Here is a 20,087-nt window from a genome sequence, read left to right as displayed (position 1 = left end):
CTTTTGTTAAATATTATTTTGATCTTAATTATAAATGACAATCATTAGTTTTTAAAGTCACATGCTTAATGTTAAATTTCTTTTATGCCTTTCATTTATTATTAATTTTTTTTATATATTTACTTATAATTAATATTAAATATGACAACCACTAAAAGTAAATGATAGGTTTAAAATAAAATTTAAATTTATGGTATAATTAATTAAAATTAATCATATCAATTAGTTTTCTTTTCTTGATCTTCATTATTTATTATATATTACTTATAATTAAAACTAAAGGTAATATATTGCACCTAAAAAATTCATCTAGATGCCTTATCAAGTTCAAAAATAGAAATGAGATTTTTAGGATCTTATACTTCCTAGAATTCTCCTAATCGTTTCTATTGTTGCACCTATATATCGAAGAGGGTACTAAACATGTTGGACATGTTAAAGGGATTCCTTACTCACCACACTTAATTAGGGAGCATTGGGTTATATTATCAATGATTATGATCATAGGTCTATTCAGTATCTTAATCACATTTTTTACGATGCAACTAGAAGATCGAGTATATGTGTGGGCGTGACTAATCTAGTAAAGTGCGTGGATGAATTAATGTTTTCTATGGTTCCATTACATTTCCCAATCTTACATCAACTCTATATATACGAGAGGGAAAACATACAAGAGGTCTTTAGAAAGCACCGGTAGTTATTCACCATGTATGAACAACAATCACACAACATAATACTTATATCAAATTCCTTTTTGTATAGGGTTTATTTGATATGTTTTTTGAGACATGCATGAATTATCGTAGAAATGCAACTAAGGTCACTAATGCTTGGATTTACAAGCAGGCATTGACACTTGCGCAAGCAAACATTGCAACAAGTTGCGCACATATAAGAGGGAAAAGGAAAACTCGCATTCAATGTTTTATTTCACAGTATGTAAGCTTAGTTGAATTATTTTGTTTCTAACATATGTATTATATATGATTATGTTCACTTGTTTTGATTTCTCTAATATTTGCACCTCATATTTTATATATCAAGTTATTCAACTATTAAAATTATTTAAAATAAATAAAAAATTAAGTACCAAAATTAACTATATGAATATGAATATTGTATTATAATTAGCAAGTTATTCAATTCAAGAAAATTATTTAATAAAAAATAAACATTATTAAACATAAATAACAAATAATTTAATTATACTACAGAAACTAATTAATTTCCGTTGTATTTCCATAATACACTACAAAATATAATTTTTATATGAATATAAAATCCTTTTTTTAAAAATGATTTCAAGTTGTAAAAATTAATTTTTGGGAAGGAAATTTGGTAAAAAAAAAAAAAGAATTATAAAAAAATTGTGGCGTGCAATTAAAGAGGGTGTTAATAGCAACCTTGCATAAAAGTCTTTGAAGTCATTGGGTTGTAAAGTGATTGTCCTAGAGAGGGATCATTATTTGAAACTAATGTCTAGTGTTTTAATCATTTTGGGCAAGTAATTTTTTTATCAATAGGTCGGTATAGCCTTTGTCGCGTTAACTATAACTTGAAAGAGAATGGCCATTACACGTACCTAACAAGCTAGCTTATCGACTACTATGCATACTACGTCAAGGGATGTGAGGTATTAGTTTATGTTAAGAAAAATGCTTGTTTTTTTAAATCAAAATTTTGAAATTATTTTAAAATATTATTTATAAAATTGAATTTCCAGATAAGCTTATTTATAGCAATAATCAAGTACGAAGGGTGTTAGCTGAACGAGAGTTTAATATTAGCTCTCCCGCAAACGTGTGCATGTGTACAAATCAAGTACAAACCATAAATATAATAATGAAAAGCCAGAATTGAAAAAAAGAAAAGAGTGAATAGTCAAAAGCTAACACTTATTTTGATTAAATAACCTTAACTATTCCGTGGACAGCATCTCTATGGTTATCAATTCATTAGTAGTGGGATTTTAAGTACAATTGATAACAAACTGTTCTTACATTGTTTTCAAAGAGGTACAGTTGATAACAAACTCACTAAGCAAGGCAATTTCTAACTTATACGCTACCTTCAGCTCAAATTTCTTGACCAATCCCTCTTAAGTTTCTCGATTTGTCTTGTGATTTTCGTTCAGTAGTGTATTAAGAGCATTTCCAATTGGGCTTGCTTATAAGCAATACCCTATGCTACATCACTGTCAAATCAGCTCTGACCCACTTTATAGGTTGCTTAAATTTTAGTAGAGTTGCTAGCAACTCAATTAAAATTTAAGCAATCTATATAGTGAGTCAGAGCTGATGTGGCAGTGATGTGACACAGAAATTGCTTATAAGCAACGCAGATACTCTAAGTAAAAGGCTAGATTGACCTATTGACTTTCTTGGTATATATATATGACAGTGAGGGCGCACCAATAATGAAGACTATTAGAATTAATGCACCTCAAATCTAAAGATACAAAACCCTCCTACAGAAAAGTATTTCGTGTATATATATAACACAAACTATTGGCAATAACATTATAGGAGTTGAATAACATTTTCTTTCGTGAAAATGGCGTCTGTCAAGAAACTGTTCCTCCAAATTCTGTGGTGTTTTTCCTTAATCAGTCTTAGTTCCCAAACACGGAGCCATTACAGTTTTGTTGTGAGTCCCATCACATCCTTTGGATTCTTATTGGTGTATGTAGCATTATATATATTGAACCATAGAGTTCATAAAAATATTTTTTATCTTTTGTTTCTCAGTTTGGTTTCACCAAACCAAACTATCTGCGCTGCATGAAAACTGCAATACTCTACGTACATTCTTGGAGTTTATATGACACATATATCGTAGTATAGTATACAAAATAATAGAATTAGTTATTATTTATTAAGGGTTATTGCCTTCTTGGTGAAACCCATTCCCCTCCATTTGCACGATTATTCTTTCACTATCATTTCCTAATTTATTCATCTATCTCAATCAAATAAATAAATAAATATATATATATATATATATATATATATACTCACACTGACGATACATGTTAATTAAACTTTTATTTTTTTATGATTTGGTTTCATTATATTATTTCTTTTATTGCTCTTTTTCATGGATAATTTTTTCATGAAAAATATTATTGTTTTTTTTTATAAAATTATCATAGGAAAATTTATACATAAAAATACGAGTACAGTCATAAATATATATATTTTTTATAAATAATTAGTAAATTGTTGAAGCAGGGGAAATTAAATCATTTAATTAATGTTGCAGGTGAGAGAAGCCCAATATACAAGACTCTGTTCCACAAAAAACATATTAACTGTGAATGGAAATTTTCCAGGACCAACTATCAAAGTCCACCGAGGAGAGACAATCTTTGTTGATGTTTACAACAAGGGCAATTACAATATTACTTTACATTGGTATTGAGTTTTCAAAATTTTAATGACCTATGGAAAATACAACACAGTCGATGAAAATTAATCAAATGGCTAACTATAACTAACTTATTTATGGACAGGCATGGAGTGAAGCAGCCAAGGAATCCATGGACAGATGGTCCTGCATACATCACTCAGTGCCCCATTCAACCAGGAAAGAAATTCAGACAAAAGTTGGTTTTTTCTTTTGAGGAAGGAACCATATGGTGGCATGCTCATAATAACTGGATAAGAGCCACTGTCTATGGTGCTATCTATATCTATCCAACCAAGAATACTCCTCTACCTTTTCCAAAACCTGATGCTGAGATTCCCATCATATTTGGTATCAAAAATATCTTGTACACGTGTTCTGCCTCCTTTTGATTTAATGGAAACTAGGGAGAAAAATGTAACAATTTATTTATTAATTTGTGGCTTGTGCATATGCAGGAGAATGGTGGCTGAATGATGTCAACGAGGTCTTCAGACAATCTATGGAAACTGGAGCAGCTCCAAATATATCTGATGCTCTCACTATAAATGGTCAACCTGGGGATCTGTTCCCTTGCTCAATGCCAGGTACCATCAAAATTTCCCTTCACAATTCACACTAACTCAAATAACCATATTATATATGATTTCTTAATTGGATGCGTGTGTTTGGTTCAAATTAGATACTTATTTGTCAAAATTAATCATTTGACAATCATGCAATTAGAAGGTTTATAATATTATTCATGGTGTCAACTAATAACTAATTCTTTTGTCAAACATTTGTTCAGAAACGTTCAAGTTAAATGTAGAGCAAGGCAAGACTTATCACCTCCGTGTTGTTAACTCGGCAATGAATCTCATCCTCTTCTTCTCTGTTTCCCAACATAATCTCACTGTTGTTGGTGCTGATGGAATGTACACGAAGCCATTGACAAGGGATTTCATTTGCATTTCACCGGGACAAACAATGGATGTACTGTTGCATGCCAACCAAGAACCTAATCATTATTATCTTGCTGCAAGGGCATATTCAACTGGGGTTGGTGTTGCCTTTGATAACACCACAACCACTGCTAGAGTAGAGTACAGTGGCAATTACACTCCACCTTCTTCTCCTTCATTGCCTTCCCTTCCCGACTTCAATGACACACAAGCAGCTTTTGGCTTCATTACAAGCCTGAGAAGCTCACCTACTAGATGCCCCGTACCGGTCCCAATAAATATCACAACTCAAATAGTGACAACTATTTCTGTTAACACTTTGCCATGCCCCAATGGCAGAACCTGCTTGGGACCAAATGGAACCATTTTCGCCGCTAGCATGAACAACATAAGTTTCCAAATCCCCAGCATTGACATACTAAAAGCCTACTACTACCACATAAATGGGGTATTCAAAACGGGATTTCCAAGGTTTCCACCTTTTCTATTTAACTTCACTGCAGACTCTTTGCCTCTAACCCTGAATATACCAAAGCAAGGGACTAAGGTTAGTGTGCTGAACTATGGTGCAACGGTTGAAATTGTTTTCCAAGGGACAAATATTGTTGGAGGGATAGACCATCCTATCCATCTCCATGGGTTCAGTTTCTATGTTGTTGGATATGGGTTAGGCAATTTTAACCGAAGCAGGGACCCCATGAATTTCAATCTCGTTGATCCTCCTTATGTGAATACTGTGATTGTGCCTATTAATGGCTGGGCTGCCATTAGGTTCGTGGCTAACAACCCCGGTATGTGTCATGGAATACTAGCTAGCTTATATTTTTAACTGTTATTTTCTATTTTTCATTTTCTAAGTGGAGAACTTATTTGTTACGTGAACTGCATGCATGTGCTTTGAATTACAGGAGTTTGGTTTATGCACTGTCATCTTGAACGGCACCAATCATGGGGCATGGATACGGTGTTCATTGTGAAGAATGGAAAGTATTCAAATCAGACATTGCCCCCACCACCACCAGACATGCCCCCATGTTGAAGAATATTTTGGACTTTCCCTCTTTTGTGAACTTTGATTCATTGAAAACAATAAGTTACGCAATTTGTTTTACCTTTTCTTTTAACAAGGCATGTATTGCAAATTTGGAGAAAAAAGTTCTCCGTGTACTCGCTATTTAATTTGTCAATTGTCATAATTTAATTGTTCTTTTTATTATTTTTGGCGCATTTATTGCGGTGCTTCTCCATCAAAATTTATTAGATTTTTAGTATTTAACGCTTCTTTAGTTAAGATTTTTATTTTCTGCCATTACTTTGGTGCCTTTTCTTTGTTTGGTTAATCGTCAAATGACCATATCGCCCATTTCAACTCAAAATTGAAAGCAAGCTCAATTAAACCTTGTCAAATCCCAGATAGAATCTCATCAAACAATTTGCATGACTGTTGGAAAGAAACCCGATTAAAATTGTTGAAATTATACGGGATGGGTAGGGAAAAAGAAAAGGAAAAAAAAAAAAAAAACCACTTCTTATATTCAATCTACCTCGTATATAGTTATGCACTACGTACATTTCTAAATTTGTTCCTGTTTAAGGTAGCCGGTTTAGATTATTCATTATTGTTTCGGTATAAATATTTGAAAATAAAGTATAATCTTATAAATTAAAAGTAAAACAGAATATAAAAACAAAAATAAACATACTCTTAAATATTTACAATTTATTGTCAAAACGGGGAAGGTGAAGGATCTATTCATAAATATATTTAAAAGGGTCTAATTCAATTGGTTGTATTATTTATTTTTTATAATAATTAATTTATAAATTATTTAAAATATTTTAAATTGATTGACAATTGCATTTATTTTTCATATCGTCTATGATAAATACCTGGCCTATGATATATATTCGATTTTGTACAGGTAGGGGGGTTCGGCCACCACCCCATCGGCCGCCGAATGGCGGAACCAGGAAGCCGAATGCCAATCGGCCACAAGGATCGGCCTACCATCATTTGGTACTCTTAATCAAAGATTAGAGGTTAATTAATCGATTAAGGTGTATTACCTAATACGGTAAATATGTCGCAGGGCCCATCGGGTCCAGGGCCCATAAATGTCAGTATAAATGGCTCAGGACAAAAGGTAACGTCACTGTTCATTAATTATCCTAGATATTCGAGCTTGTCCTGACTTGAGCGTTAGAGTGCCTTTTGCAGGTACCAACCCCTTCACCAGCGCATTGGATCGGAGCTCTCGTTCGGCCTTTGGACTACTAGAAGACTTAGTGTACCCATCAGACAGGTACATTTTGGCGCCCACCGTGGGGCCGAACTGAGACGCTTGTGAAGATTAATTGAGTGAGACAATGGCGATAACCAGGAGAACAAACACGACAGATCAACAACCCGAGGAGGAACATGTCGAAGTGGTGGACGAAACCGACCTTTCTGAAACCGTTCGTCTATTAAGACAAGAGATGGAGGCTATGAAACAGCAGCGAGAAAAAGATGCTAGGGAGCTTTCAGCCTTAAGAGCTGAGAATGAGGCGTTAAAGAATCAAGATACCTCGTGGAAACCTACTCAGGGCACCAATACACAAACTCAAGGGTCGCACCAGTCCCATACGGTCCATACCTCGGTCCCTCACGCCTCGGCAGTAGCACCTGGAAAGCACCCTTCAGCCTTACCCATTGTCGGTCGGCTCGCAGATTTGACAACCGTTGGCTCGCACCGACACCCTTTTACTCCCTCCATAATGCAGCTTCCTCTGATGGACAATTGGAAATCTTTACCTATTGATAAGTATGATGGTACCACTGATCCTGATGAACATCTTGACATTTTTCTTACGCAGGTAACCCTGAGTACTACGGATGATGCTGCATTGTGTCGCATCTTCCCTACATCCCTCAAGGGCAGGGCGTTGAGCTGGTTCACTCGGCTACCTCGTAATTCGATCGACTCATTCAATGCATTGTCGTCTCAATTCACAGTTCAGTTTGCAACGAGTCGTCCCCATAGCCTGACATCTTTATCACTGATTAGTCTTCGGCAAGATAAAAAGGAGACGCTTCGAGCTTTCATGGATCGGTTCAACAAGGCAGCCTTGGAAATCCGAGATCTCAACCCGGTTGTAGCGCTTCATCATCTGACAACAACTTTAAAACCAGGGTCATTCGTCAATAGCCTATGCAAGAAACCTCCTTAAGATATGAATGACCTACGCAGGAGAGCCGACAAGTACATGCAAATGGAAGAGCTAGCTGATTTCCGCAACCAAGCTCGAGCTGAAACTATGGGAGAGACAGAGAAGCTGATGTATGTTTGAAATGATGTATACACAAAGGTGCACTCTTTTCCTTGATCGGTCATTTCTACCCTTATAAATATGTGAAAAGGGATTTTGGCCGACAAGGTTTTTAACGAGACACCAATCAATGAAGTACAATTCACCCTCATTCAAGACTTTCTTCTTAACTGTTTGCTCGAATATTAACTTAGAAGACTTCCCTCCCGAGTCGTCACTCGGCCAAAGACGTGCCTTCTAATTTCTCTCACAAGGCTTCCCTCTCGAGTGACCCACTCGGTCAAGGACGTGCCTTCGAATTTCGCTCACAAGGTTTCCCTCCCGAGTTGTCACTCGACCAAGGATGTACCTTCGATTTTCCTGATAAGGTTTCCCTCCCGAGTCGTCACTCGGCCAAGGATGTACCTTTGGATTTCTTCAAAAGGTTTCCCTCCCGAGTCGTGACTCGGCCAAGGATGTACCTTCGGTTTTCCTGAAAAGGTTTCCCTCCCGAGTTGTCACTCGGCCAAGGATGTACCTTTGGATTTCTTCAAAAGGTTTCCCTCCCGAGTCATCACTCGGCCAAGGATGTACCTTCGGTTTTCCTGAAAAGGTTTCTGTAACATCCCAAATTTTATTCAATGAAAAAGGTTATTTTTATGTATTTTGAATATTCTATAAAAAATATTTTATTTACTATTTACGTATACATATTTTACTATTTATGTATACGTATTTTACTATTTACGTATACGTATTTATGAATAGTGTTTTACTATGTATGCATAGTGAAAGGCTGCGTTTTCGGGGGCTGCGGACGTTTGAAGTTTCAAAATTATAATTAATTTGAATATAATAATGAATAGTGCATAGTGCATAGTAACTTATAATATTATTTTAATGAATAGTGCATAGTGCATAGTAACTTCATAAATTCTATAAATAGGGACCTAAGGATTTTGAAAATTCATAACTAGGGAGAAGAAAAGTTTAGAGAGAAGGAATTCTAGAGAGATAGAAAGAGAAAATAAGAGAGAAGGTTCTGCCTAGGTTGTGAAAAGAGGAGGAGAATAGAGAAGGTTCTGCTCTAGTTCCGGTTCCGGTTTAAGGAGAAAGAGAGTAGATTCTGCCCAAATTCCTATTTATCCAGGTAAGGGGGGAGTGGGAAACCTTGCTTGGGGGTGTAGAAATAATTGTTAAATAGTCTGTTTGTTGGATTGGCTCCCGATCCCTTGTTTGTTGTTTGATTATTTGAATATACATTATTACTGTGTTTTATTTGTACTACTTGATTTTCTTGTTGCGGTAATTAATAATTATAATTAATGGATAACTTCACTTTTACTATTCTAAAATATTCATTGAATGGAAGACTAAGCCTCCTATTAACTTATAAATTTAGACTTTATTATCTAAATGGAAGGCCGAGCCTCCTTATTTTCATTAAGCTTCCTATTTTACTTAAGGATTTAATTATACCATGAAATATAAATTATATGATCCCTAAAGACCTTTGAACTATTGGACCCTTGACTTAATGACCTTTGGACTGTTGAACTGTTGGACTGTTGGACAATGGACTATTGGACTATTGAACCTTTGGACTATGGGACTATTGAATTATTGGACTTTTGGACTATTGGATTAATAAAATATAATATAAGTATGAATTATGCTTATGATATGGTGTATTATAGGAAATTCTGTAACATGTTAAATGTTAAGTTTATGATTGTATGACATGCATCATATGCATATATACTCCAGGTGTGCCGCTGAGGCCGCATACCCACGACTAACAAGGTGTACCTTTGGGTCACCCATGATATGCTAACAAGGTGTGCCTTTGGGTCACCAATGATGTAACCAGGTGTTCCTTTGGGTCACCCACGATATGCTAACTAGGTGTGCCTTAGGGTCACCAATGATGATATGTGAACTTCCGTATGGTGCCACATGCATATATTTATGAGTTGAGTCTATGACATCATTGCATGATAAATAATTATTATATATGATAATGATTATGTGTGTGTGCTATTTAACTTTTATTTCTTCATCTACAACTGAGTGAGATGTTTCTCACTCCCTTGTTATTTTTTTTGTATATGTTTAAATTTTTGTTGCAGGTGATCATCATCATGAGGATGTTGGTGATGAGGCCTAAAGGCTTCTTGGGGCATGCTCTGATAGGATGTGACATCGGGTTTAGCTAGGATTTCTCTTATGTCTTTCTTGTTCTAAAAATATTTTCTTTTCTTGTGTAATTTAATAAATTATAAATTGATTCCTAACTAGGAGGCACTGCCACCTTTACTGGGATTAATTTATAATCTTTGTTTTATAATAACTTCTTGAGTTTAATATTTATGTGTATGAATTATGAATGTGCATCTTCTACCTTATGATACTTATTATTTTATATCATTTTATGAAAATCTTTTATAAATATAGTTTATGTTTATTAATGTGTTGGGGTAGAGGGTGTCACAGTTTCCCTCCCGAGTTGTCACTCGGCCAAGGATGTACCTTTGGATTTCTTCAAAAGGTTTCCCTCCCGAGTCATCACTCGGCCAAGGATGTACCTTCGATTTTCCTGAAAAGGTTTCCCTCCCGAGTTATCACTCGGCCAAGGATGTACCTTTGGATTTCTTCAAAAGGTTTCCCTCCCGAGTCGTCACTCGGCCAAGGATGTACCTTCGATTTTTCTGATAAGGTTTCCCTCCCGAGTCGTCACTCGGCCAAGGATGTACCTTCGACTTTCCTGAAAAGGTTTCCCTCCCGAGTCATCACTCGGCCAAGGATGTACCTTCGATTTTCCTAAAAGGTTTCCCTCCCGAGTAATCAACTCGGCTAAGGATGTACCTTATAAAGTATAAAAGGTTTCCCTCCCGAGTTGATCAACTTGACCAAGGATGTACCTTATAAATCGTAAAGGTTTCCCTCCCAAGTTGATAAAAAATAAACATACTCTTAAATATTTACAATTTATTGTCAAAACGGGGAAGGTGAAAGATCTATTCATAAATATATTTAAAAGGGTCTAATTCAATTGGTTGTATTATTTATTTTTTATAATAATTAATTTATAAATTATTTAAAATTGATTGACAATTGCATTTATTTTTCATATCGTCTATAATAAATACCTGGCCTATGATATATATTCGATTTCATGAACAAGATTAGTCTTATGTTTACGTTAAAAAAATTAAAAGTCAGTTCAATCCTTGTACCTATCATATAATATAGTATTACTCAAGATAAGTATAAAAATATGTTTTGTAAAATAGTTTAAAACTATTATAGATTCATTTATATTTTTTCCTAAACAATGAAAATATTTTTTATGTCGTCTTTGGATACTTAAAAGAAAATACTAATATCTTTTGAAAAATATTTTTTTCTCTTAACTTTGGTGATTAATGGTCTTGAATTTTAATGAACAAATTAAGAACAATCTTTAATGTTCTGATTGAATGGATCTTCCATCCTCCGCTCCTTTGAAAATAGATCCCAAAGATCTAAAAGATTTGTGAAACATGAACTAGTTTAAGATGTTGTGCTTAAGCTTAACAATATGGAAAAAAGAGCAATGTTCACCTTTACGCACAACGTTTATATATCTGATGCAATTAATTACAATCAATTTAATTAATTTCATGTTATAACAATTAATATTTTCTGATAAAAAAATTAAATGAATTATGATTATTACGTCAAGAAGCACACATCAGAGTCATAACATTAATGTTAGTTAGGTTAGGGCACTATTATAATTTCTCTTAATATATGTGGCTTTTCCTGCGAATTTTTATGAAAAATTTGCAGGAAATGTTGTTCATACAAATTTTTCTGCGAAATTTTATCTGCGAGTAATACCTTCGTGGATAATATATTTTTGCGAATTTTAAAATTCGCAGGAAATTTTTCTGCGAAAAAAATTCACAGGAAAGTTTCCTTCAAAAAAAAATTTGCAAGAAAGTTTCCTATAAAAAAAATTCGCAGGAATATTTTTTATGAAAAAAATTAAAGAAATTACTATAAATTCTATCAATAATTCTTCAACTTTTCATATGCTCACAATGAATTCATCCAAAGTATTTGTTTTCATGCCTCCAACATGTGATACATAATCTTTTAAATTCTAAGATTGTAGATTATAAGCATAACACTCAACCATACAAATCAACTTATAAGGTAAGTGTTGCCTCAACTTATATACTCTTTAATTATTTTATTTTCAATCGATGTGGAACTTGAAGTTTTTTTAAAATATTATACTTATAAATTTAAATATATTTTTTTTATTTTTTATGCAGATTAAAATTTGCAGGAAAATTCGCAGGAAAAATTACTTACAAAATTTTTCTACCATTTAGTAAACATTACTTGCGAATTTATTTTTGTAAGAAAATTTGCAAGAAACAAAATAAAATTCTTACAATATTTTCTACAAATTTTTACCATGGAAATTTTTTTCCTATGATTATTAAAGGCTAAAAACCTATTTTGGTCCCTTATAATAATTGTTTGTTTCAATTTAGTCCCACTTTTATTTTTGGTCTCAATTTGGTCCCTAATAATAAATTAATTGGTTTCAATGTCGAATTTTCGTCCAAATTATTTAAACGGAGTTAACTATTAACCACGTGGATGCCACGTAGATGCATAGGTGGATGCCAAATTTCTTGAAAACACCTGGAACCAAAACGACCCATTCTGAAACCAGAATAGGACGTTCTGGGTGCACTCTTGGTGTCTTAATTTTGCATCTGAAACTGCCCGTTTCAAATGCAAAATTAACACACCACCAGTACATTAGAACGGTCCGTTCCAGAACGCCAACGGACAATAGAATATTCTATATTAATTTTATTAAAAAATATAATAATTTTGAAAAATATTTTTTTATGGTAAAAATTTTAAAATTACTTATTTTTATAAAATACAATTGTCTTATAAATAGAGTGATAACTTTTCCTTTTTCTCTTTCTGCTGTCTGAAGAAATATTTAAGTGTCACTTTATAATTTTTTGCAACTTATTTAAAATTAGAGGAATAAAATGATAAAAATTAATAGGATAAACATAATAAAATTATTAATTTATTTTCTTTTAGTGTCCTCTAAATTTTTACACTCATTTAAAACAAAAATATTTTATATGTTAATTTGAATTAATTTAACGAAGTATCATATGATTTTTAATTTTTTAAATTTTTTTTATAAATTTGATCTATACATGAAAAGCTTTTTAATTTAACAATTAAATTTTTAAAAATTTGATATAGAACATTAATTATTAAGTACAATAAATCTATCAAGACTTACTCTTGAAGTAAGTAAATTTTTTTTTCATTAAAAATGAAGATAATTTTACCACAAAATAAAAAATAATTAAACAATAAAATAAAATATATAAAAAATATTAATGTATTTATTATATTAGATATAACAACATAATTAAAATATAATTAATAATATATATTTTATAAAATTATTAATATTTTATATATAAAAAAAGAATGAAAAAAATTTTAGTGGGGGCAAGTGCTTCCACTATGATTAACTGAGATCCGTCCCTACCTATGGTTGTATGGTGAAATGTTAGTCCTATGTATCCTCTTCCTTTACTTCAGGTTCTACCTCTTCAAGAACAGGTTGTTGTTGTTGGGGTACATCGTTAATGACTTCAAGGAAAAATACCATGTCATTTCATCTTTTACTGTATAATGTCAATTTGATAGTAAGTGGTTCACTTTAGTTTGACTAACAATGAAATAAAATATGCTACCATTGTCTTTAGTGATACACTACATTGTCCTTAATGATATACTGTATAGCCAAACTATTTAGCAATTGAAGTTATCAATTTCCATTGACAATATTACCAAATCCAGTGTTTGAAATGCTTTGTACCTTGGGTATTTTTCCTTCCACGAATCACAACTGTGAACTATAATCATTGACCATTTGTGTTTAGCAGTCTGGAACCAGAACGGCCCATTCTGGTTACACTCTTAGTGTATTAATTTTGCACCTGGAACGGGCCGTTCCGAATGCAAAATTAACACACCAAGAGTGCACTCAGAACGGCCCGTTCTGGTTTCAAAACGGGTCGTTCTAGTTCCAGGTGTTTTAAAAAAATTTGGCATCCACGTGGCATCCACCTATGCATCTACGTGGCATCCACGTGACCAACAGTTAACTCTGTTTAAATAATTTGGACGGAAGTCCGACATTGCAACTAATTAATTTATTAGGGACCAAATTAAGACCAAAAATAAAAGTGGGACTAAATTGAAACAAACAATTATTATAAGGGACTAAAATACTATGTTAGTCATTATTAAAATTGTAACAAAATTTATAAGAAATATCTGCAAATTATTTTTCGTAAATAAATTTGCAAAAAAATTCTACAAATATTTTTTTGTAGGAAAATTTGCAAAAAAAATTTGTAATTATTTTTTTGCAAGAAAATTCGTAAAAAAATTCTGCAATTATTTTTGGAGGAAAATAACATTTTTCTAGTATAGCAGACACTACGTGGATAATAACACCTTTTGAATACGTTGTTTATACTTTTTTAATATTAAATTAAAGTATCAACATCACACTCTTTTGCAGAATGGATGATGAATCCTATATCTTGTATCTATCGAGGAAAAGTTATGTTTTGATTTTTTTTTTATTAACGTTGGGATTCCAAATTATGAGATTAGGGACGGGTTACTTAATTTACTCTTTGAATTGAATTTTTTTTTATTATAAATTTTTTACTCTCACCGGAAGCCATTGTGCTTTACGAGTTATTATTAGTATTAATAAACTGTTTGAGTTATCAAAAACAAATTAAAGTGTCAACTGAGTCATTACTAAATTGAAAAGTAATGTAGAAGATAGCATCGACTTGCTCCATGCTAGTTAAGATAATTATTTTTCCAAAAAAGAAAAAAACATCATTGTAATAATACCAGTTTGAGTAGGAAAATAAAGAAATTAATGTTAAATAATAATTATTTTAATTTTTATAATTAGCATCGACTTAGTGAACCCTATTGTTAAAATTGAGCAATAAATATTGTTAATTTTGTCTAACAAATAATTGAAAACAAATAAACATGATTACCTATAATTATTAATATATAGGTTGATAGTATCATGATGTTATTTACATATCTAATACTAGTGGATATCTTTATCTTTCCTGTAACTAATAATTCATGAAATTGTTGAAATATTTACCAATTAATAATTAATTATTTATGGGAATTTTTATTTTATAATTAATCACGTGTACTATCATAAAAAAGTAATTATTGAAAAATAAATAAAAAATAAAATAGTGCATATAAAATAAAATAAAAATAAAAATTAAATAATAAAAGTATATTAATCTAATTGGTATTATGATTAATTTATTAGTTTTAAGTTCTTAAATTTGATAATAAAAAAAATAGAAGGGTATATTGGTCCAAAAATTGTAGAGATCAAGATAGTTACTAAAAAAAGTATCCCCTTTGTATATTAGTATATTCCCAGAGCCCAGGTATTCGCGATAATCCCTACTCCAAAAACATAAATGCTTAACGTGTGAAGTGAATAGTGAACACTAAATGAAAGATATGCTAAATTATTATTATTATTTTTTATATAAATTTATTTTAATCTTTTATTTATTAAAATACTTATTTTAATTTTTTTTATTTTTTATATTCGATTCAATTTAAGTTTTTAAAATAATGATAATTTTTAACTTTATAACACAATTTTGAATCAATTTTTAACTTATTCAAGACATAAAATTTGTAATAATAAATTTAATTATATAAAAATTATAAAATTTAATTAACGTTTGAATTCAAAAGAATTATAATATATTAAAATTCATGTAAAATATTTTTTTAAAATAATTAAAATATAAAATAAAATTATAATTTTAAATTTTTTAATTATCTTTGAATTTATTTTTATGTAATTTTTATCATATTTATAATATTTTTTATTTAAATTTTAATTATATTTAATAATTTTTATATAATTAAAATTAATAAACCTAATTTCAAATTTTGAATCAGTCAAAAATAATTTAAAATTATATCTCAAAATTAAAAATAATTATTATTTTAAAGGACTATAATGAATATTTTAAAAAATAAAAGATCAAAATAAATATAATAAATAAAATAAAAGATAAAAAATATAATTTAGTCAAAATGATTAATTTCTTCCCATAAAATAAGAAATGAATTGTTTTTTCTTCTCTTCCCTATTATTTGTTTGGGCTGTCTAGTCTAGGTAGCACACCAGGAGAGGATCATTTTGGTTTCTTTCCCGCTGCCCTTCAAATCGCCGGATTTGTGCATCACCGGCCATGATGGAGTGGCCGGCGGCAGTGTGGACGTTTAGAACATTGGTCTTGCCAGCGTTAAATGTTTCTTCTGTTGTGGTACGCCATATCAAGGTACCGTCATGTCACCATTAACCAAACAAAGACGAGGCACCAAATTAAATTAATAACCAATTAAATCTTAATTAAAGGTATGTTTAATACTATAAAAAATATCACATGTCAATAGAAAAGCCCCGCAATAAAAATGCTAAAAATAATAATAAAAGAATTATTAAATTATGACAAATAGCAAAGTACAGAACCTTTTTTCTCCGAATTCACAATACATGCATTCCTTCTAACTAAAAGAAGATACGGTAATACAAATGTATAACTTATTGTTTTCAATCTATCAAATTTCACTGAACAAAGAAATTCTAGAATGAATATTCTTCAACATTGGGGCATGTCTGACGGCGGTGGTGGTAACGTTTCATTTGAATGCTTTCCATTCTTCACAATAAACACTGTCTCCATGCCCCAAGCTTGGTGCCGTTCTAGATGGCAGTGCATAAACCATACTCCTGTTATTGAAAAAGCACATACAGTTCATGCAACAAAAATAATCTCTCGACTAATTATAACATGAAAAATGGAAATTAAGAATTAAACTAACATAATAAGCTATGCTACGTACCAGGGTTGGTAGCCACGAACCTAATGGCAGCCCAGCCATTTATAGGCACAATCACTGTATTCAAGAAAGGAGGATCAACGAGATTGAAATTCATGGGGTCCTTGCTTCGGTTGAAATTCCCTAACCCATATCCAACAACATGGAAACTGAACCCATGCAGATGCATCGGATGGTCTATCCCCGCAACAACGTTTGTCCCTTGGAAAACTATTTCAACCGTTGCACCATAGTTCAACACATTAACCTTAGTCCCTTCCTTTGGTATGTTCAATGTTAGAGGCAAAAAGTCTCCGGTGAAGTTAAATAGAAACGGTGGAAATCTCGGAAATCCCGCTTCGAATACCCCATTGATGTGGTTATAATAGGCTTTTAGTATGTCAATGTTGGGGGTTTGGAAACTTATGTTGTTCAAGCTAGCAGCGAAAATGGTTCCATTTGGTCCCAAGCAGGTTCTGCCATTGGGGCATGGCAAAGTGTTAACAGAAATAGTTGTCACTATTTGAGTTGTGATGTTTATTGGGACTGGACGAGGGTATCTCTCATGTAAGCCTCTCAAGCTTGAAATGAAGTCAAAAGCTGCTTGTGTGTCATTGAAATTGGGAAGGGAAGGTAATGAAGGGGATGAAGGTGGAGTGTAATTGCCACTGTACTCAACTCTAGCAGTGGTTATGGTGTTGTCAAAGGCAACACCAACCCCAGTTGAATATGCGCTTGCAGCAAGATAATAATGATTAGGTTCTTGGTTGGCATGCAACAATACATCCATTGTTTGTCCCGGTGAAATGCAAATGAAATCCCTTGTCAATGGCTTCGTGTACATTCCATCAGCACCAACAACAGTGAGATTATGTTGGGAAACCGCGAAAAATAGAATGAGATTCATGGCCGCGTTAACAACTCGGAGATGATAAGTCTTGCCTTGCTCTACATTTAACTTGAACGTTTCTGAACGAATGTTTGATAAAACGAATTAGTTGACACCATGAATAATATTATAAACCATTCTTATTCATCATTGGCAAATGGTTAGTTTTGACAAATAAGAACCAATTTGAACCCAACACCCATCAAATTAAGAAATCATATATAGTATGGTTATATGAATTATTGTGTTGGGAAATTTTGATGCCTACCTGGCATTGAGCAAGGGAACAGATCTCCGGGTTGACCGTTTATAGTAAGAGCATCAGATGTGTTTGGAGCTCCTCCGGTTTCCATAAATTGTGTGAAGACCTCGTTGACATCACTCATCCACCATTCTCCTACATATGAATGAATAGATAAAATGTTACATTTTTTACCCATGGGTCGTATGATTCTATCAAATTCTGCAGTAGTAATTTGATTAAAAGTTCAACATTGAATTTAGACGAGAAATTTAAATAAAGTAATTTATTTTTTTTAAAGAATTTCAAATATTTTTAAGTAAAATATTTTGTTTGGATAATTTTTTTAAAGAATTTGAAATCTAAACAGTCATAAAATTCTTTAAAATAATAAAATTTTAAATTCTCTAAAAAAATAAATATTTTAAATTCTTCATAATTTTTTGTTTCTTATTTCAACTATATATATTTTATTTCTCTTTATTTTTCTTATCTCTTATGTTTCCTTTTATATTTCTCTCTTCCATCACTCATACTCTATTTTTTCTCTGCCATCTATGCTCTCACTTTCCTTTTATTTTTCTCTCCCAATTTATTTTCTTAATTATTGAATATTTAAAACTATTTTTTAATTATTAAAAATTATATAATATTAATTTTTAAAATTAATAATATTTAAAAATTAGGTAATATTTATTTTTATAAAACTTAATCTTAAAATCTCTCTTTATACATATAATCAATTTTAATCATGATAGAAATCAAATTATCATATTTAAACTAAAAATTTAAAATTTAAGAAATTTAAATTGACTTATCCATGTAAAATATTTTTAAAAATGACGAAAATTGAAATTAAAACAATTTAAATTCTAAAAATTTTAAAATTTTTCATCCAAATATGGTAGAACAAGTGTAAAATAAAGATAGTAATTTTGATACCAAATATGATGGGAATCTCTGCATGCGGTTTTGGAAAAGGGATGGGAGTATTGTTGGTTGGATAGACATAAATAGCGCCATAGACAGTGGCTCTTGCCCAGTCACTGTGAGCATGCCACCATATGGTTCCTTCTTCTGTAGAAAAAACCAACTTTTGTCTGAATCTCACTCCAGGTTGGATGGGGCACTGAGTGATGTATGCAGGACCATCTGTCCATGGATTCCTTATTTGCTTCACTCCATGCCTGTACATAATTCAGTTAGCCATTTCATTAATTTTAATTCATTATATATACATGTTGTATTTTCCATAGCTCAACAGAATCGGTGAGATTGAAAACTCAATACCAGTGTAAAGTAATATTGTAGTTGCCCTTGTTGTAAACATCAACAAAGATTGTGTCTCCTCTGTGGACTCTGATAGCTGGTCCTGGAAATTTTCCATTTACAGTCAATATATTTTTTGTGGAACAAAGTCTTGTATACTGTGTTTCTCTCACCTGCAAAATTAATCCAACTGATTTAATTTCCCGTGCTTCAGCAACTTACTAATTATTTATTAAAACTTATTTATAAATATATATGTGTATTTTTTATGTATAAAGTTTTCTTATGATAATTTTATAAAAATATTAAAGAAATAACATAATAAAAGCAAACCGTTCAAAATAAGAGTTTAATTAATAGACATGTAATTCACACCAATTTTTGAGAAATTATTTTTAACAATTTTTAAAATAAATTCCAATTAATTAACATCCGATTTATATGATGACATGAAGGTGTAAAAAAGTTTTGAACATTAATATCTTATGCAGATTAACAAAATAATTAAAGAACCTGATGAAAGAAATAAAAAAGATGCGGTAAATGAGGGTTTATTACTATTTTTGTCATGAAATGACTGAAATAGCTATTTATGAAAAATAGAAATGGGTAGAATCTGATCTGATGGGACTCACCACAAAACTGTAATGGCTCCGTGTTTGGGAACTAAGAAGGATCAAGGAAAAACAACACAAAATTTGGAGCAACAGTTTCTTGGCAAACGACATTTTCACGAAAGAAAATGTTATGCAACTCCTACAATATATAATGCTACTGCTAATATAGTGTGTTATATATGAATAACTTTTTTCTGTACGAGGGGTTTTCTATCTTCAAATGAGAGGTTTAAATAGAGAGAGATTTTAAGGTACATTAGTTGCAGTGTTTAAAATATTGGTGTGGCCTCACTCTCATATTTATTAAGTTAAGTCAATAGGTTAATATAGCCAAAGAAAATAATTGTCAAGTTGTGAAAATAAGATTAGAATATAAGATCTTGTGTATATGGTCCTTACATTCTATTAATTCATTTAAGGAC

General features: G+C 31.7%; 3 protein-coding genes across 3 annotated transcripts; 2 read left to right on the top strand and 1 right to left on the bottom strand.

Moving 5' to 3' along the window:
- Positions 1 to 2,429: 2,429 nt before the first annotated feature.
- On the top strand, positions 2,430 to 5,568 carry LOC109812201 (laccase-15). The gene is made up of 6 exons (XM_020376119.3): positions 2,430 to 2,649; positions 3,265 to 3,416; positions 3,515 to 3,759; positions 3,867 to 3,995; positions 4,199 to 5,143; positions 5,261 to 5,568. The coding sequence occupies exons 1-6, from the start codon at positions 2,557 to 2,559 to the stop codon at positions 5,389 to 5,391; spliced, it is 1,695 nt and encodes a 564-aa protein (XP_020231708.1). The 5' UTR covers positions 2,430 to 2,556; the 3' UTR covers positions 5,392 to 5,568.
- Positions 5,569 to 6,316: 748 nt separating this feature from the next.
- LOC145949597 (uncharacterized) lies at positions 6,317 to 10,067 on the top strand. Its single transcript, XM_083060026.1, has 2 exons — positions 6,317 to 8,790; positions 9,770 to 10,067. The coding sequence occupies exon 1, from the start codon at positions 6,720 to 6,722 to the stop codon at positions 7,560 to 7,562; it is 843 nt and encodes a 280-aa protein (XP_082916152.1). The 5' UTR covers positions 6,317 to 6,719; the 3' UTR covers positions 7,563 to 8,790; positions 9,770 to 10,067.
- A 6,187-nt stretch (positions 10,068 to 16,254) lies between these two features.
- Positions 16,255 to 19,881, bottom strand: LOC109812203 (laccase-15). The gene is made up of 6 exons (XM_020376120.3): positions 19,684 to 19,881; positions 19,070 to 19,221; positions 18,722 to 18,966; positions 17,807 to 17,935; positions 16,674 to 17,618; positions 16,255 to 16,560 (listed from the first exon to the last, which is right to left on the bottom strand). Exons 1-6 carry the CDS (start codon positions 19,774 to 19,776, stop codon positions 16,430 to 16,432), a joined length of 1,695 nt encoding a protein of 564 aa, XP_020231709.2. The 5' UTR covers positions 19,777 to 19,881; the 3' UTR covers positions 16,255 to 16,429.
- Between the last annotated feature and the right edge of the window lie 206 nt (positions 19,882 to 20,087).

This window comes from Cajanus cajan, chromosome 7, assembly GCF_000230855.2.
Source record: "Cajanus cajan strain Asha chromosome 7, NIPB_CcT2T_4, whole genome shotgun sequence".
NCBI lineage: Eukaryota > Viridiplantae > Streptophyta > Magnoliopsida > Fabales > Fabaceae > Cajanus > Cajanus cajan.
The sequence above is the reverse complement of the archived record's forward strand: the minus strand, read 5'-3'. Positions and strand labels throughout refer to the sequence as shown.

Bases quoted from the DNA above. Each gene is read 5' to 3' on its own strand.
- LOC109812203 (XM_020376120.3), bottom strand. From the start codon at position 19,776: ATGTCGTTTGCCAAGAAACTGTTGCTCCAAATTTTGTGTTGTTTTTCC. The intron at 18,967-19,069 runs GTATTGAGTTTT...AATTATGTACAG, and splicing joins TACAATATTACTTTACACTG to GCATGGAGTGAAGCAAATAA. The intron at 17,619-17,806 runs GTAGGCATCAAA...ACATTCGTTCAG, and splicing joins GTTCCCTTGCTCAATGCCAG to AAACGTTCAAGTTAAATGTA.
- LOC109812201 (XM_020376119.3), top strand. From the start codon at position 2,557: ATGGCGTCTGTCAAGAAACTGTTCCTCCAAATTCTGTGGTGTTTTTCC. The intron at 2,650-3,264 runs GTGAGTCCCATC...TTAATGTTGCAG, and splicing joins GGAGCCATTACAGTTTTGTT to GTGAGAGAAGCCCAATATAC. The intron at 3,417-3,514 runs GTATTGAGTTTT...ATTTATGGACAG, and splicing joins TACAATATTACTTTACATTG to GCATGGAGTGAAGCAGCCAA.
- LOC145949597 (XM_083060026.1), top strand. From the start codon at position 6,720: ATGGCGATAACCAGGAGAACAAACACGACAGATCAACAACCCGAGGAG.